This window comes from Panthera uncia, assembly GCF_023721935.1.
Source record: "Panthera uncia isolate 11264 chromosome C1 unlocalized genomic scaffold, Puncia_PCG_1.0 HiC_scaffold_3, whole genome shotgun sequence".
NCBI lineage: Eukaryota > Metazoa > Chordata > Mammalia > Carnivora > Felidae > Panthera > Panthera uncia.
Window position 1 is genome coordinate 96,413,625 of NW_026057584.1, and position 19,043 is coordinate 96,432,667.

Consider the following 19,043-nt stretch of genomic DNA (forward strand, 5'->3'; position numbering starts at 1 on the left):
GCAGCTCAGTCTTCCGGCTCCAAGGACCTTTTTCCTCCACAGTGGGTAGGACCCTGCATTAAGTCCCACTCCCTGTCAGGGGCAGGTGTCCAGAGTGAATAGGTAACATTATCTCACTAGGGATACAGAGGTACAGACACTCAGAGGAAGGGCCTTGGATGGGCTTTTGGGAGTCCCTTGGACTCCTGCCTTCCTAGTAGAGCCAGAGAGGATGAAACTGTGTGAATTTGTGAACTGGGCTCTCTGAGCACCAGTTTCTTTATCTTTAAAATTGGTATCATTGTTGAGAAATAAAATTCCTTGGGAATAGATCAAATGAAGTCCCAGCCATCAAAGCGTTCTGGGTGTTTCCCCAAAGTCAATTCTCCTTCTGAGAAAAGGTTTTCTCTGTACCTTCCATCCTCTCTGGCTCTACTACCAAATTGTTCCAAGAGGTCAACACTGGAAGCTTCTGCCCACTGCCCCAGAGGTCAATGATGGGGACGAGCATCTCTGTGATTAGTGTTGGTCTTTCAAATGACTCAGATGGAACGTCTCAACTGCAAGCCTTTCTCAACTGCAAAGACTTCCCTTGTGGCATAACTGGTGAGTTATTATGCCAGTAACCACACAGACAGACGGACACATTCTAGGGGTGGAGGTGGCAGGGAAAAAAAAGGGAAGTGAACCCTGACCTGCCTCATGACCTTCCCAGTGACCATACCTTCCTTCTCTCTTACTGGCTTCTGTAGCTTACTCATGCAAGGCAGGACTAAAACAAGCTCCAAAGACTTTCCCCTTTACGTTTATTTCATCAGCCAGCACATCTCAGCGTATTACACAGTTTGAATGGGAAGGTGACAGGAGTCTAATACTGATTATTGTTTTAAGAGAGAATGTATTTCGTGTAAGTAATATCTTCCATGATAATGGCTTTGGTCAAACAGGCTGGTAAATCACATCTGTTAGGCTGGCTGCTATAGCTGCATTTGTTGGGAGACAAAGCCTGATGTCACTCTGTTCAATTACTCTTCAATTGGAAGCTGAGATTTTTTGGTGAGGAAAAAAAAATCTGGGCTCCATATGATTTCACATTTAAGCCACCTACTTGGATGATTTGAGCCATGCCAGGAAGATCGCTGTGTTCAAATTTAAAGCCCTATAGTCAGGCGCCGTGGAGTTTTTGATCCCAGTCCCTGGGTTCAGCATTGTCTTCTCTCGAGGATGTTTGTTTTTAAAAATCTTAACTTTTCTGCAAGGATTAGCACATTAAAGTCGCGAATGTCTTTCTCTGAAGGTTTTCCAAATTGTTTTCCTCTGTTAGAGGGGAGAAGTGGAGGCAATAAGGTGCAAGATTCTGAGACGGAAGCTTCAGTTGATGTGTGGAAATGACTGTGAAAAGGAGTAAGTGAGAGAGCATGGGTGAGTCTCCCTGACTTGCCAAGAGCCAGTGTCGACTTTGGGGAAACACCCAGAATGCTCTGATGGCTGGGGCTTCATTTGATCTATTTCCGAGGAATTGTATTTCTCAACAATGCTACCCATTAAAAAATTTTTTTTGATGTTTATTTATTTTTGAGAGAGAGAGAGAAAGAGAAATAGAATGAACAGGGAAGGGGCAGAGAGAGAAGGAGACACAGAATCCGAAGCAGGCTCCAGGCTCCGAGCTATCAGCACAGAGCCCAACACACGGCTTGAATTCACAAACCATGAGATCATGACCTGAGTGGAAGTCAGATGCTTAGCCAACTGAGCCACCCAGGCACCCCACAATGATAAGCACTTAAAAAAAATGTTAATTTTTGAGAGAGAGAGACAGAGAGAGACAGAGAGAGACAGAGAATCTGAAACAGGCTCCAGGCTCTGAGCTGTCAGCACAGAGCCCGGTGCAGGGCTTGAACTTGTGAACTAGGAGAGCATGACCTGAGCTGAAGTCAGATGCTAACCAACTGAGCCACCGAGGCACTCCCCCCAGTGATACCCATTTTAAAGATAAAGAAAGTGGTACTAGGAGAGCCTAAGTGATTTTCTCAAGTTCGCACAGTAACTACGTGGACCATTCTGGAACAGAACTCAGATTATTTACTGCCTGTTTCAGTGCTCTCTTCTTGATAGCACCATATTTTTCATTATACTTAATATATGTAAAGGTATTTGTTTTTTAAAAAAATAAACAAAACAAGACCAGCTTTTTGTCTTGCTTATTTTACAGAATGCTATAGTACATGGCTCTTCAAACTTGTTTGATATAAAATACACTTTACTCTGTGTAAGTATTTATTTTCAAACACGAACAAGTTATTTGGACATCTATTAAAAGTCAAAGTTTTTTTGATAAGTCTATTATATTTTACTAGTTTTTGAAGACAATCTAGGTTCAGGAAAAGCAAAATGCTATTGTCTGCCTTTAATTGGGGGTAGGAATGGAATATTCTTAACATTTTTTTTTTTTTACTTTGTACTTTCTTTATATGATAGTTTATATTATCTGGGGGAAAGATTTTCTTTAGGATCAAGAAGGATGTGAAGGAGGAAGAGCAGAGGACTATTTGTGCCAGAACACTGGGAAATCAAGCCCTGTTCCCTAGCAGAGAAGTAGGGGCTTGGAAAGACCCAGAGAAAATGACTGCAGGGTGTGTCAGGAGCACAGGGCAGGGATCCAGGGCAAACTTCCCTTGCCCACAAGATAACAGTACACTGGAGCTGAAGAGACCATGACAGGGAGAGCACTGGTGGCTTGTGGAGCCAGTGTAGACAGGTGACTGATGACCACCTTCCTAACCTTGCCCCCTACCCCTGTTTCCCTGCTTTATTATTTTTTTTAAATACTTACTTAGAAAGCGAGCATGAGTGGGGGAGGGGCAGAGAGAGAGAGAGAGAGAGAGAGAGAATCTCAAGTAGTCTCTGCACTGCCAGCACAGAGTTCAATGCAGGGCTTGAACCCATGAACCATGAGATCATGACCTGAGCCAAAATCAACAGATGGATGGTTAACTGACGGAGCCACCCAGGCGACCCTGTTTCCCTGCTTTATGCAGGACCCTGGACCTGATGCCCACCTGGGGGAGGGGAAGCAATTCCAGAAGTCATGTTAAAGGAATATCCTAGCCCCAAACTCAATTGTTCTAGACACATTACTTCTGTAAGCCTACTTAGAGTCACCTTTGAGATTGTCTCCACAAGCTGATGGAAAATATTGTGTATTTTGTTAAAACATATACATAGACAAATGAGATCATATTTATCTATCTCCTGGTCGTTTCCATTTTCACCTTAATAATTTACCTCTTTCTGTGGCATAAAATAAATAATTTTTGTTTCTTTTTTCCTCACATATATATAATATTAAACAGTATGGCTGTTTTTAATATTTCAGGTTCTCCTTCTCCAGAGTTTGGCAAAATCAGACATGAGCCTATAGAGACATGTTGAATGGCAAGCACAAGGGCCAGAGGAGGATCTGGATTGCCCTCTGCAGGCAGATGGCCTCTCAGGTGAGGAGGAGCCCAGCTCTGTCTCAGTCCCTGCTGAGACTTTGCCTCTCCAGCCTCGATGTTAATGGTTTAGCAGCAGATGGGCAGGGGGAGCTCCACGAACTTCATCACTACTGTGTGCATTTGGCACAGGGTGAGGGCTGAAATAGCACATCCTCTGTAACTCCCTGGCTCGGCAGTTTTTTGTTTTTGTGATTAATGTCCAGTGCAAAGGTGAGTAATGTGGCAATTCATTGTAGTAATTCGAGTTATGGGGAATATATGGACTCCTTTGCTCAGCATCCTTTTCTCCAGCTCCTTGTCACATAAAAAAAAAAAAATCATTACATTGGGAATACACTGCCATCAGCCACAGGACCAAGCAGAGATACAACTCATATGCCCCAACTATCTCTGCTGCCAGCTTTTCGAGCCCTTCTTTGTAGGACTGGACCAGGCTAACCTGACTCAAAGGGTAGTAAAGAAAGTTCTCAGTGCCTTCTTTTTGGCCCTACCTGTTTTGAGTACTACCTAAAAATGACTAGTTGAATCTAAATGACCCACAACCTCTAGTAAATTAATTTCAATTTTGTCTTATATTATTATCACCCCAAGGTAATTTTTGAGCTGGAGAAGTTTGGGAGCAGGGTGAGGGGGAGAAGCCTGGCTGGCTGTGGTAGGAGGACCTCCTGCTCCAGTAAGTCCAGGAAAGCATGGCTGTTGTCATCTGGCAGGGATGGAAGTGCAGATGAGCAGAGGAAATGCAGATAAGAGCCTTGGTCCCATATTCCAGATTCAAGGGAAGTGATAAGATGCTCGCAGGGCTGAGGAACCCTAAGTCCACCAGCTTTGGGAGCAAAGATTGCACACTCCTTAAAGTTTCCATAGGTCTACAGGAAAGGAAGGGAATGCCGTGGCTTTCCATCTCCTGCTCTAGTCTCTGAGACTCCAGTGATGTCGTGCCAGTCATCTTAACTGGAAAGTATTTCTGAATTCATTAGCTGGTGGGGTCTGAGACCTTGGGGTCTTCTTTCAGTAATCCAAGGTAGACATGTTGAAGTTAGAAGGATAAAAGAGCACTTGGAGGGGATTGAGCAGTATTATAGTCTTTCCGGAAGACACTCCCTTCCAGTGGAGAAGGGGTGTGAAGGTAAGGAAAGAGAGGAACTAGCTCAGCCCCTATTGGTTACTTGCATTTGGCAGGTAAGTCCCTACTGATGCTCTGTGGGGATGTGCATGCCTCCATGTGTGTGCATGTGAGAGAGGAGAGGAGGGGGACATGCCTCTCTGACCCATGGCACCTGGTCCCACTGGGATTTCCTGCCACATCTGGGTGTCTGCCACTCAGGTCTAGTCACCAAACCTGGGTGGGAAGGTTTGAGCAGAAGTGAGAAAGGCAGTCATCTCCTCACTCCCTCCATCATCCCCTCTCACGGTGCTCATGCTAGCGGCTGCCTGTGCAAATGGATCCGCTGCACTGGATCTTAAGCCCATGTCGTTATTCCCAGAGATGTATGAACATTACCCAGCTGCCAGCAATGACAGCACATGTTACCTTTAAAAAGCCCTTCTTCAATCTTACAATACCCAAATTTCGAAAGAAACTTTGTGTGCAACCTCTCTTCTGTGCTGCTGCACTGCACCCCTAGCCACATCGAGGCTCTCTCTCCAGTGTGTGTCTGATTGAAAATTCAATTCAACTCACTTCAAATATGCATCGAGCACCTTTATGTTGGCAGCAAAGAGGTAAAAGCCATAGGGGATACAAAATAAGTATAAAGCACAGTTTCTGCCTTCAAAAAGTCTGCCGTGCTATTGGGAACAACATGGAGAAACAACAGGAGACCAACATGAGACAGAATATATCTACTCATCAGAATGTGTTGTTCTGACATTAAGTGCATTGGATATTCCAGAAAAGGAGATCTCAGTGAGGGCCAGAGTTGTCAGGGCAGAAAGTGTCTTGGAGAGGTCAGGAGCTGGTTTGGGATTTTGAAGGATTGGGAGGAGTCAAATATGTAGCCGGATCACATACAAAATTTTTCCTGTGATTTCAGGTTTTCTACTGAAGCCTCAAAGCTGAAAACAACATGACCTGATTACTCCCACCACCTTTTTTTAAATGTTTATTTTAGAGAGAGAGACAGACACAGAGAGACAGAGAGAGAGAGAGACAGAGAGACAGAGAGACAGAGAGAGAGAGAGAGGGAGACACAGAATCTGAAGCAGGCTCCAGGCTCTGAGCTGTCAGCACAGAGCCCAACAACTCCCACTGTCTTAAGTGCTCACCAAAGAGTTGTCATATGGAGGTGCCCTCACGTAGCCCTCACATAGCCCCAGTGTGGGACACCTGTCCCATCAAGGCTGTTGCATCAAGGCTGTTGCTGGTTAAAGGGGGACAGCATGAGTTTTGTAAGAGGACCCCCTTCCCTCATGGCTTTGCCCAGACCTCAGCTCTTAAGAAGCAAGAGAGACCAGGTACAGGGAGATGGACAGTGGAGAAGAGGAGTGAAGCTGTTTCTCTGTGGTTAGTTCTGACTGGGAGAAGGGGAAAACCTTTATATTTCATGGGCAGGACTTCCTCTGTCCTTAAAGGTAAGTCTAAATTGTCCAGATGAGGCTCTTCTTGTAACTGACAGTACTGAGTAGCCCTGGGAGTTGTTGTCCTAAGATGCTGCCAGGGTGGGGGCAGGAAGGGAGAGAACACACAATTCTATTGAAGGGCATCTGCCCCTGGGCCCCCACAGGGACCAGCAAACTGATTCCAGAAATATGGGAGCACCAGGAAGGGCAATTCAGGAAGGCAGAGGGGCCAAGTGGATGCCATGGGTGGGGTGGGGGTGGAGTGTTGGGGGTCTTGGTGACTCCGACTGTGGAAGGCCTGAGATAGGACTTCAACATCTTTGAGAGGATCGACAGCAGAAGAGGTTAAAGCAAATAAAAAAGGGGACCATCCCATTTCCCAAGTACGTTTCCTGGGAAGGGCTCCTTCTCCACAATACCACCTCTTCTTCTTTCCTGAGCGTCTCCAGCAGTTGGTTTCCTGTTGCCACGTAGGTCAGAGAGTCTATCTTCTCATATTCTCATTTACCTGTTTGGAAACTGAGGGGGATTCCCGGGAGGAGGGACACCCCACGTCTTTTCCCCCACTTCCCACAGGGGCAGGAAAGACCCACTGAACCTGCACTTATGTTACCCAAGTCAACTTGGTTGAGACATGGAAGTTTAATTTCTTGTTTACAAGACAAATGTGGAACAAAGAGGAGAGAGGCAGCGTTTTTTTGTTGGTAGGGCATTGGGAGAGGTGACCCACCACAGTTCCCTGGAGAGTGGATTTCCAGAGGGTTTTAATTATGATCGCTGAGCTGCAGTTTGGAGAGAAACAGCTGCTGAAAGGCAGCTGTCTTATTTATACTGCCGTCTGGCTGGATTACATTGCCTCTACAGCAGTGAAAATTTTAGTCCACACTCTTGGAGGGGGGTGGTGAGAAATACCTTGTTTTTATAAATCAAATTTATTCTGACTGTGAGCTTTAACTCTCTAGAGGGTGAGAAATTAGATCTCTATCCTGTTTGGAAGGTTTGCCCCATTTCCACTCAGGCAAACAAGGATCAGGGCAGTGGGGATGGCAGAAAGCCCTCTGGTCTACAGCCCATCATTGTGATGGCTGTGGTTCTCACTGCTCAAATTTACAAGGTTTATTGGAAGGTGGGTGGCTACACTACTTCCCTGTCAAGCAGTGGCATGCTGTCTTTGGCTACTGTTCCCACGGCCACTTTTTTTTTTTTTAAGTTTTTTTTTTTAACGTTTATTTATTTTTGAGACAGAGAGAGACAGAGCATGAACGGGGGAGGGTCAGAGAGAGAGGGAGACACAGAATCTGAAACAGGTTCCAGGCTCTGAGCTGTCAGCACAGAGCCCCATGCGGGGCTCGAACTCACGGACCGCGAGATCATGACCTGAGCCAAAGTCAGACGCTCAACCAACTGAGCCACTCAGGCACCCCTCGGCCACCTTTCTTAATATTCTGTCTCCCCAGCATCCCTGAGCCAGCTCTGGTACTCTGGTTACCTCTCCTTAAGGGGCTGAAAAACTTGTCTTGTTTCCAGGCTCTTTCGGAAAGAAATACCAGATGCTTTTTAAAAAAAAAAATTTTTTTTAAAATTTATTTTGAGAGAAAGAGAGAGAGCACAAGCAGGGGAGGAGCAGAGAAAGAGGGAGAGAGAGAATCCCAAGCAGGCTCAGCACTTCAACACAGAGCCTGATGCAGGGCTCGAACTCATGAGCCATGAGATCAAGACCTGAGCCAAAATCGAGAGTCAGATGCCTAACTGACTGAGCTACCCAAACACCCCCCAGGTGCTTTTGATATAGCTGCTGCCACATGCCCTGCCCCATCCATTGCTCTGGGACCATTCAGCCTAACCGCTTCACCGAGCAATGGGTCTTGGACACAAAAGGGGATAGGGGAAGGGAGTGCTATCTCTTGGGTGCCTCTGTCCTCTGCAACACAAAAACGCATGAGAGAAGGCAACACTGGGCCTGGCTCCCTTTTTATATTTGCTAGAGGGTAGAGAAGGAAAATACCTATAGTTAGAAGAAACAAACCATGAATACATTATCTTGTCACATCTGTCTAGTCTTTAGAGTACACAGTGAATAAGCTAAGGCAATTCCCTCAGCTGTCCCTGAGAGCTGTCAGCAGCTGATGTTCTTAGCAAAGAAGGTGTGAGCGCAGGTGTGGTCCTGTGGCAGGGTCAGGGCTGAGCAGAGTTCAAGCATCGACTATCAGCCCTTGCTGCCATGGCCTACCTGCGGGTTGCTGCTCAAAATACATGAGAGGATTTGACTATGACCTTTTACTCACTGTCAAAGACAAAAACTGAACAAGTAAGCGGATTGATTTTATTCAGCCTGTTGCAATAGGAAAGCACCCCAGATCTGAAGCTCAGGGTATCTTGGAATGTGGATTTGCCTTAGAGTTTTATAGGGAGGGGTAAGGACATTACAGATGGAGTGATTTATAGTTGGGTTTGTATTTTAAATGGGGAAAGCTTCAGTCAGTAATCTGCTTAAGTAATGTGTGTTTTGTTTTTGTTTTTGTTTTCCCCTGTGGCTAGCTAGTTTCAGGGAAACAAAGAGCTTGAATCATTTATGAGATAAAGAATGGGAAGCTGGAGGGTCTAGGTTAAATGGTGTCCCCCTAAAAGATAGGTTGAGGTCCAAACCAGTATTTATGAATGTGATATTATTTGGAAATGGGGTCTTTGCTGAATGTAATTGTGTTAAGATGAGGTCATTAGGGTGAGCCTTAATCCAATATGGCTGCTGTCCTTACAAGAAGAGGTGAAGATAGTGACCCATAGGGGAGAAGGCCACATGATGCAGAGGCAGAGATTGGAGTGATGCATCTTTGAGCCAGTAATTACAAAATTGATGGCAACACTAGAAGCTAAGAGAAAGGCATGGAACGATGGTTCCATACAGTCTTGAGAAAGCATGGCCCTACCAACACCTTGATTTCAAGCTTCTAGGCTTCAGAACTGTGAAACAAAAAATTTTCTGTTGTTTTAAGCCACCTAGTTTGAGGCACTTTGTTATGGCCACCCTCGGAAACTAATATAGTCTGTGCCTGGCAAAAGGGGAAAGGTCTGTGTTCAGTCTTGTCAAAGGCAAACAAAGGAGGCACCCATGGTGTTATTGGAGTCATGACAAAGTGTGGATGGCATGTTTCGCATAGGTCACATGGGGAGGATGGGTATTTTTGTGAAGCCATTTCAGGAACACAAAAGGGTGAGGGGGTTCTTAACATCATTGGGAATATAAGGCTTAGCATCGTGAACCCTCTTAAAACCCATGAATGGATTTCCATTCTTACCAGTTAAATTCTAACCTTCCTAGTCTCATATAGAAGGGTGGAGGTTCCCAACACCATAAGCTTGTCTGCCTTGCTTGGTACTCTAGCACTACCAACCTGCCTCTGTATGTTGCTCCACAAATGCACCTTGCAGTTCACTGATGTGTCTTTGTTAGTGGCATTACTTTTGCCTGGAACACACCCTCACTTCTTTCTCTCTTTTAGTTTTGCTCACCTTCTATATGTATATCTCTGAGAAATCTACCCTCGTGCTGGTTTTTAGGGTCTCTCTGGGATTTCATGGGAGCCAGTGCCCACCTATGCAGAACACTCTTGCCACTGCATTGAAGTCAGGTGCTCCCACTGCTCTCTCTCCTGCTGGGCTGTAGGTTCTCTAAACACTCGGATTCTCTATCTTGCTGTGGAGCTCACTGCTTGGTATGGAGAAGATGATAAATAAGTATTTGCTGAGCTGAAATGAACTCTGCCTCTTTCAGACACCTCTCCCTGACCCTTGCAAGTGTTTCCTCTTCAACACTTCATGTTATTTCTTTTTTTCTCCCTGAGAGCCCTTTTACTGCTGTAAGTTCAGCTCTAGCAGAGAAGTGAGGTCTGTATTTTCAGGTTTCATTGCTTCCTCCATATAAGCATTCCATTTACAGTTTTAGTATTCCAGCTACAGCCAGAAAAAATGTCCTCTTTCTTTGCAGAGGCTTAAAAGAATATTTTTATCTCATCACAAAAGTATCGCATGCTCATTGCAAAAAAAAAAAAAAGTCTGGAAAAATGTAGGAAAGCAAAAAACTGCAAGAACATAAAATCATCTATCATTCTACAACCCAGAGATGACTATGTATTAATGTCATATCTCCAAACAAAGTGATTTTCATGTTGTGCATTCTATTCTGTAAGCTGATTTTTTTTATTCAACATTTCAAAATCAATTTTCCATGTTAATAAATACTCATTTTTGTGAAAAGCACAAATGCTTTTCAGGAAGGAACTTTTCCACATAGAGACAAGTTCAGTCTTCTGGTGAGAAAATCCTTCCCCCCACCTTTTTGAGGATGAATATATTTAGCTAAAAATCCCCCACAAGTTTGGAAATGTTAGAAGTATTTCTCATGGAAGGTGATATGGAGATTGGTTGCTAAAAATAATAACTAAATTAGAAAGTAAAATGAAGAAATGTCTAATGTGGAAATGTAGTTTCTCTTTCAGTTCCAATGACTGTCTTTTTAATGTCCTTATGCATGTTAGGAACCTAGAAGTGCGTACTTGTGGCTAATGCAAGAAGGCACCCATCATCTCCCTACCAGCATCGCCAACATCACCACCATCAGCATCACCTTCACCACCATCACCATCATAAGCATAAGCATCATCATCACCACCACCACCACCACCACCGCCACCAGCATCTCCACCACTGTCACCATCGTCATCATCACCGAAATCACCATGATCATTACCATTATCACCATCATCTTTATCTCATCATCATCACCACCACCACTACCACCATCATCATCATCATTGACATCACCACCACAATCACCAGCATCAGCATTATTTTTACCATTATCACTAGCATCATCATTGCTATCACCACCACCAGCATCACCTTCACCATCACCATCATCATCATCAACATCACAGCATCATCACCATTATCACCATCATCTTTATCACCAGCAGCAGCAGCAGCATCACTACCAGCATCATCTCCACCACTTCATCATCAACATCACCAGCATTATCTTCACCATTATCACTATCATCTTGATCACTACCACCACCATTATCATCATTACCATCAGCACCACTATCATCTTTCTCTTCCTCTCCTCCTCTTCCCACTGCTCCTCCTCCCCTTTTTCTACCCTCCTCCCCTTCCTTCTTCTCCTTCATTATTTTCATCATCATTCTCATTCTCATTTCAACATGCAGTGTTTAGAGATATGGGAGCTATATGGATACTGAGGTACATGAGAGCAGAAGAGATGATGTTAAAAATTGGTGGAATACATTTAGGGCTTTTTCCTGAATTATTTTAATCTCTAGGGCTTATTTAACTCCCTGATGTGGAAACATGACCTGTGAGACAATCTTGATGTAACAGCTTTTCTTTCAGTCTGATAAATTACATTTTTTTTCCAAAATAGCATTAATAAAGACAAGCCAGAGATAGTATTTTTTACTCATCTGCATTTATATTTGTCAAACTCACACACCTGCTTAATGTGTAAAGGTCAGGCTTTTAGACAGAAATCTCACATGGATCTCCCTGAATTATGTAGAAGTTTACCTGGCTGGATAATTTGCATGACTTTTTACAGAAACTGTAGAGAACACGTTCCAAATCATAATATACACATTGGTGTTTATATTTTCTCCTTTGAAGAGGGCAATAACCCTGAGAAAGATGTCAGTACTGATACCACGGAGCAGACCCTGAGTAAGAGCACCTGGTGTCTCCAGTGATTGAAATGATATATTAATGAGTTCTTATTCTCAGTGACATTTTACCAGGAACCAATTAACCACAGTAATTACATCTCATCCATTGCGTGCTCTGAAATGTGAAGTGCATGGGTATTGGGTTGCTGTGTTTGTTGAGCATTTTTTCCCCATGTGACAAACCTTTAAGCATTAAAACTTTGAGTCATTTATTATGTTTCTTTTGCCTTCTGGGTGTCACAGCATGAAGGAAAATCTTGTAAAGGATAGTTTTATAACCACACAGATACTGGTCCGTGTAAATGAGTATAGCCAATGCTAGAAAGCCTCACCATAGCTGTGCTTCAAAGGGTGGCAGAAAATACAGTGGGGAGAGGGCACATTGATAAGAACAGAAAGAGTTAAACCTTCATGCTAAAAACAGATGGCTTAGGGAATGAGAGATTGAATAAGGGGTCCTGATTAGTTGACTCTTCTAGATAATGGGGTGAGTGCTGATAAATGGAAAACTTTTTTCATTGTCATTTCAAAACTGTTTAGAAAAATTCAAAAATATCGCAGTTTGAATTTCTAAAGTAAATAACTTTTCTATACTTCACTTCCCTCACTATAAAATTTGGATAATAAGTGTACTTGACTAATAAGTTTGTTGTGAAGACAAGTAAGTTAACATAGGTACAAGCACTTAGCATGTAATGAGTGTATTGTAAATGCTCAATAAATGCCAGTTATTATTTTATTAAGTCTATTAAATATAATTTGACAGTCTAAAACTTGGAACTTTTAGAAAATAGAACTATTGTGTTTATAAAATATAACATATAATTGGGTAAAAATTAAAATAGTATGTAAAAATGAAAAAGCACAAGAAACTACAATGAGCTCAAATCTCACAAGTTCAAAGATTCATATTTAACCACTGTTAAAATATTTTGGGAAATCCTTAATCTCTCTATAAATAAATATGAATATATGTCCAGGTAAATACACCTAACTTTATGCTATTGAATCATAACATGTTTGTCTGTGAGTGACCTCTATCACTTACACAGTAAGTCCCACATGTTTTTAACAAATCGATATGACTTCCATCATCCTTTTTAATGGCTGTGTAATATATTATGGAGCATACAAATCATAAATCATTTGACTAGCCCTGTTCTCCCCAGTGATGAACATTTGGATTGTTTTCTTTCTTTTTTTTTTTAAATTATATAATTTCTTGTATATGCCTCATTTACATTTACTTCTTTATTGTAAATTCAGAGGTTTAAGATTGTTGGGTGAATATTTTGAATATTTTTGTACTGCTCTTCTAAAATGGTAAGGCTAATTTATATTCAACATGGGTAAGCCTTTTTAGGCAGAGGTAAGAGGTTGATGTCAGGGAAGAAGGGTGTTTTAAATAGAAGTGTGACAGTGTGAGCAAAAGCAGAGAGATTGGAAAATATATGCTGTATTTGGGGTGACTTCCCACTTTTCTTGAGCTTGTTATTTTTCACTTCACATTTTGTGGAACTCCATATCTTATATTAACTGTTATAGGTGATCCATTTTTCTAAAAGGTATAGTGTGGGTGAACCCTGATCTCTTCAATTTTTTAATCACTATTGGTTACTTTTTTAACACTAGGGTTTACTACGAGGAACAATTATAACAAAAAGTTTTTAAGTTCTGGCGGTTTTATTTATTTCTGTGGGATAGATTTCTAGGATTGAGTTGGCTGAATTGAAGAGTACATATATTTAAATTTTTAATCTATATTTTAATCAGCATTTCCAGATTGGTTCCTCAAGGGGCTGTAACATTTCACACTTCCACCTGAAAGTAGAATTTTTCCACATCTCAACCTGTAATAGGTATGTTCCGTCCAAATTTATGCCAGTTTAACAGGCATAGCATAAGTTTGACTTACATTTCTTTGGTTACTGGTGAATTGAAGAACCGTGCACATGTTTTCAGCTCATTTGGGCTTGCTAATCTGTGAACTAGACAAAAGACCTCATTTCTTTTGCCCACTACTACATTAAAATTAAAAAAAAATGTCTATTGAAAATAATGCATGCACATCGCAAAAAATAAAGTAAGACAGAAGCATTTAGAATGAAGGCAACAGCCACTTGTCCTAACCTTCCTTACTCTTATTCCTAATCCCCAAAGTCAGGCCACAGAATCCACATTAGTTTATTTAAGCAGAAAGTGATATATGTCAGGGTAATATGTGGTTTACAGAACTTCTGCGTTCTTCAGAGAAGATGTGACAGGGCCAGGAGTGAATGTTTTATCCAGGAGAAACCCCCAAGCCCAAAATGAGAATTTTGGGAAAAAATGCCTCTGCTTGGTAGCCTGCTACTCAGCACCTGGGATGTTACGAAAGAGAGAAGAGAGTTTATAGCCAGCTGCCTCAGAAAATACCATGTTACCTCCTAAGGCAGCTGGCTACTGACAACGGGGGAAGGGGAGTTTCTGACCTTTGTCTCTGTAGCATACAGACTCACAGAAAGGGGGTTGGCATGGGTATTGGGTGAGCTAGCTGTGGTGTCTGCTGCAGCTATATTCTAGTCTACCCCTTCCTCGTCTCTTTATTCTGTGACAGTAACTCCCAGGTACATTAAAATAAAAATGCAACTTGCCAGATGCCTTTCCTGAGCAAACTTCCTGAAACCTGTCAGAAAATGTATTGATTTTTTTCCCCTCGTCACCTTAGATAGTTTGTCTGAAGATCTGAATTTTAGATTCAATATTATAATTTTCTACAGAGCTTTGAAATCATGACTCATTGTCTTCTAAATAATGTTACTATTGAAAACTGATTTGCGTTCCCTGGTAGGTGAGGCATTTTGTTTGTTTGGTTGGTTGGTTAAACAAACAAAAAAAAAATTTATGTCTGTGGAGACTTCTGAGTCTTTTCACTCATTGAGGCCATCTATAGTTTTGTGAGGATGTGTGGTCAGCACTCATCTGCCTCTCTCAAAAGAAGAATCATCTGTCTCTTCAGTTCAGGAAAATTTTTTTATCTTGTTGGTTATTTATGCTCCTTAATATTTTTCCTGTGGTGTTTTTTTGTTTCTGCTTTTGTTTTTGGTTGTTGTTATTGTTGTTATTTGTTTTTTCTTCTCCTTCAGAAACTGTTGTTAGATGGATGTTGGTTGGGCCTTCTGTGTTTATCTTCCATTTCATTTGTATTTTCTACCCTTGTCTCTGCCTTAGGATCTGAAGTTGTTTTCAGCTTTATCTAGGCTACCTGTTGTATTTTTGTTCTAAAAATCACGATCTTCTTTTCTAAGAATATTTATAGAATTGCTCCCTTTTCACGGCAGACTATTCTTGTTTAATGAATGTAAAACTTTTAACGTCTTTGTGAGGATACTAACTAAAAACTTTAAATCTCTGCCCCCGCCCCCATCTCTCTTTCCTCTGGGATTAGTTGTTTTGTGTGTTCTTCTTGATCTTTCTCTTTTGTGTGGGAATTAGACCTTCCCTGGCAGACTGTTCAAATTTTTTTGGAGAGTGTTTATCCAGCTTTATTCCAAGGGCAAGCATTTAAGTGTTACCAATTGTTCTGACCACCGTATGTGGCACCAACTTGTATAGCTGCTTGGAACTATCTTGTATCTAAAGCCTTATTTTTTGTCCTGCTTCTTACTCCACTCTGTATCACCTTACCATATGTGCTAGTCAGAATAATGGCCCTCAAAGACGTCCACATTCTAATCCCTGGAACTTCTGAATACATTGCCTTACCTAGCAATAGGGACTTTGCAATATGATTAAGTTAGGGATCTTGAGATGGGGAGAGTATCCTAGATTATCCAGGTGGCCCAAATAATCACAAAGGTTATTGTGAGAGGTAGGCTGTAAGGACAGAGCCAGAGATGGAGACATGACAGCGGGAGCATTGGCAGGGTGCTTGGCCCTGGACCAGGGAGCGTGGGCAGCCCCTAGAAAGTAGTGAAGACATGGAAACACATTTCCCCTAGAACCTCCAGAAAGAACACAGCCTTTGGTTGGTCTGTAAGACCCATTTCAGACTCCTGAACTGCCAAAGAACCAAGATAATTGGTGTTGTTTTAAACCACTTAGTTTGTGGTAAATTTGCATACTCCAAGTCATGGAAGAAGTGCACATCTGAGGGGAAGCTCACCTCCCATTCCACGGACTTTTCTCAGCATATTCTGGGCTGTGGCCTCATCCATCTATTTACAGACCAGAACTATCCCATCCCCTTTTTAATTTCTGGAAGGCTGTAAAGCATTTCTGATTGGGCAGTGGTCCACCCCTCCCTATTCCTAGTGCTGTCAGGAGATGGTTTTCTTTTCTGTTTCTTTCTGGTCATAGAGTGGGTTTGAGAAGGGAGAGAAAGCATCAGAGTGCTCTTGGAGTCAGTGACACCCTGATGAACACATGGGTTTACAGAATGCTTCCAAAGCCTCATTATTTTAAAGTCACAGCTGTCAAAGATGACCCATCAGAAGGAATTCTTCTGGCTCTTCCTCCAGCTCCCTGAAACCTCACTTTAGTTCAATACAGGCATTTGTGAGACAGCTGGTAGAGATTAGCAGTGCAAGCTCTGTAAATTATGCAGAGTGTTTCTTCACAGAAAGATAACTGGAGTGAAGCACCAACCGGGCCACTAAGCCCCAGGCTCCAAGCCACAGAGCCAGCCTCTCAGCCATCTGATGCAAATTCCAGCCAGGTACCGCTTTGCTCGGGGCCCCAGTCCGGCCCTGCAATGAGGAGAAACACTGCTTTCCTCCAGGAAACTTTGGGAAAGTACCAGAAAGCTGGGCAGGCCTGTGTGGAAGCCTGTATTCTGGAGTGGTGACTGCTGTCTCTTGGTCTCCTCCTGCAGGCAGTGACCTTATTGCCTTGTTAAGGCTCATTACTTGACTACCGAGTTCGGTTCTCACATTTCTTCAAGTTCTGCAACTTCCTTGCGCTTCATGGAGAGAAGTCATGTATCTAGTGGGTTGGCAGCCTTGGCATTCAAAGGGGAGAAGCTTCGATGTTCCCTCCAGCATGGGCACAGTCCACAAAACACAGCCGTTTCTTCACCAGTTATGGCTGAGACTTGGAAGGTAAAATGTCACTTTTATTGTTTGACTATTTCTATCATTTGAGGAATAGTAGAAAGTGTCGAGGTTGTAGAAGACAGACAGGCCTGAGTTTAATATTCAGCTCTGCTATCTCCTAACCATGTGATTGTGGGTACATTTCTTAAGCCTCCATAAATGTCAGATTTTCCCCTTTCAGCTGAAAAGGTGGATAATGTTTATAACATAGTCCTTTTGTGAAGATTAAATGAAATAATGAACATAAAGCTGTTAGCACATAAATATTCAGCCCTTGTCTGCCTCTACTGTAAGGGCTCACAATGTCTTTGAAGATGTTAGCAAGAGCTAATGATTCTCACATACTTTTTATGGCATTTTTTTTTCTGATTATGAACACTATAAACGTAAGCTTATGCAGAGACTTTGAAAAAAAAACCCAGAAAATATTATAAACAGAACTCTTACTATCAATCTCACCCTCTAGAGATAATTGCTATTTAGCATTTTGGTATTTTTCCCATTGTTTTTACAAACAATGATGGTGTGGATGTTCATTTTGCATGGAAAGCTGTAACCTGCTTTTGTCACTTAACATTACACGGATACTTATCTTCTCGACAAAGGGATTTCCTCTATCAGCAGCTGTGGGTGTCTAGTCTTGGTGGGATTTGGTATGAGGAAGATTAGACAGGAGGCATGTTGGCCCTTTAAAAGGAAACATTTTAAGGGAGTGAAGTGTAGTGCTTTGGTTTAGCAATCCTATAATGTAATTATGCTTGTGTTTCAAGATGGCATGTTTGGGGTATGAGAGGTTTAGAATACAGTTTGCGGAAGGTTCCGGAAGATGGCGGCGTAGGAGGACGCGGGGCTCACAACGCGTCCTGCCGATCACTTAGATTCCACCTACACCTGCCTAAAGAACCCAGAAAACCACCAGAGGATTAGCAGAAGGGAGTCTCCGGAGTCAAGCGCAGACTAGAGGCCCACGGAAGAGGGTAGGAAGGGCGGCGAGGCGGTGCGCGCTCCACGGACTGGCGGGAGGGAGCCGGGGCGGAGGGGCGGCTCGCCGGCCAAGCAGAGCCCCCGAGTCTGGCTGGCAAAAGCGGAGGGGCCGGACAGACTGTGTTCCGACAGCAAGCGCGACTTAGCGTCTGGGAGGTCATAAGTTAACAGCTCTGCTCGGAAAGCGGGAAGGCTGGAGGACAAAGGGAGGGAGAGCTGCTGAGCGCCCGGACGGCAGAGCTCAGCTTGGTGGGGAACAAAGGCGCCAGCGCCATCTCCCCCGCCCATCCCCCAGCCAAAATCCCAAAGGGAACCAGTTCCTGCCAGGGAACTTGCTCGCTCCGCGCAAACACCCAACTCTGTGCTTCTGCGGAGCCAAACCTCCGGCAGCGGATCTGACTCCCTCCCGCTGCCACAGGGCTCCTCCTGGAGTGGATCACCTAAGGAGAAGCGAGCTAAGCCTGCCCCTCCAGCCCCCGTGCACCTTGCCTACCCACCCCAGCTAATACGCCAGATCCCCAGCAACACAAGCCTGGCAGTGTGCAAGTAGCCCAGACGGGACACGCCACCCCACAGTGAATCCCGCCCCTAGGAGAGGGGAAGAGAAGGCACACACCAGTCTGACTGTGGCCCCAGCAGTGGGCTGGGGGCAGACATCGGGTCGGACTGCGGCCCCGCCCACTAACTCCAGTTATACACCACAGCACAGGGGAAGTGCACTGCAGGTCCTCACCACGCAAGGGACTCTCCAAAATGACCAAACGGAAGAATTCCCCTCAGAAGAATCTCCAGGAAATAACAACAGCTAATGAACTGATCAAAAAGGATTTAAATAATATAACAGAAAGTGAATTTAGAATATTAGTCATAAAATTAATCGCTGGGCTTGAAAACAGTATACAGGACAGCAGAGAATCTCTTGCCACAAAGATCGAGGGACTAAGGAACAGTCACGAGGAGTTGAAAAACGCTTTAAACGAAATGCAAAACAAAATGGAATCCACGATGGCTCGGCTTGAAGAGGCAGAGGAGAGAATAGGTGAACTAGAAGATAAAGTTATGGAGAAAGAGGAAGCTGAAAGAAAGAGAGATAAAAAAATCCAGGAGTATGAGGGGAAAATTAGAGAACTAAGTGATACACTAAAAAAAAAATAATATACGCATAATTGGTATCCCAGAGGAGGAAGAGAGAGGGAAAGGTGCTGAAGGGGTACTTG

General features: G+C 43.2%; 1 protein-coding gene across 2 annotated transcripts in view; it reads left to right on the plus strand.

Moving 5' to 3' along the window:
* LOC125911670 (dual specificity protein kinase pyk3) overlaps window positions 1-17,647 on the plus strand; it is a 39,007-nt gene extending 21,360 nt beyond the window's left edge. For both annotated transcript variants that reach the window (XR_007454406.1, XM_049615723.1), the window contains exons 2-3: window positions 3,356-3,473; window positions 10,571-17,647. Coding sequence is in view for 1 of the 2 variants with exons in the window: in XM_049615723.1 (XP_049471680.1) it covers window positions 3,405-3,473; window positions 10,571-11,293 (792 nt within the window). In the remaining variant the exon portion in view is untranslated. The remainder of the gene's footprint in view (window positions 1-3,355; window positions 3,474-10,570) is intronic.
* Window positions 17,648-19,043: the final 1,396 nt, after the last annotated feature.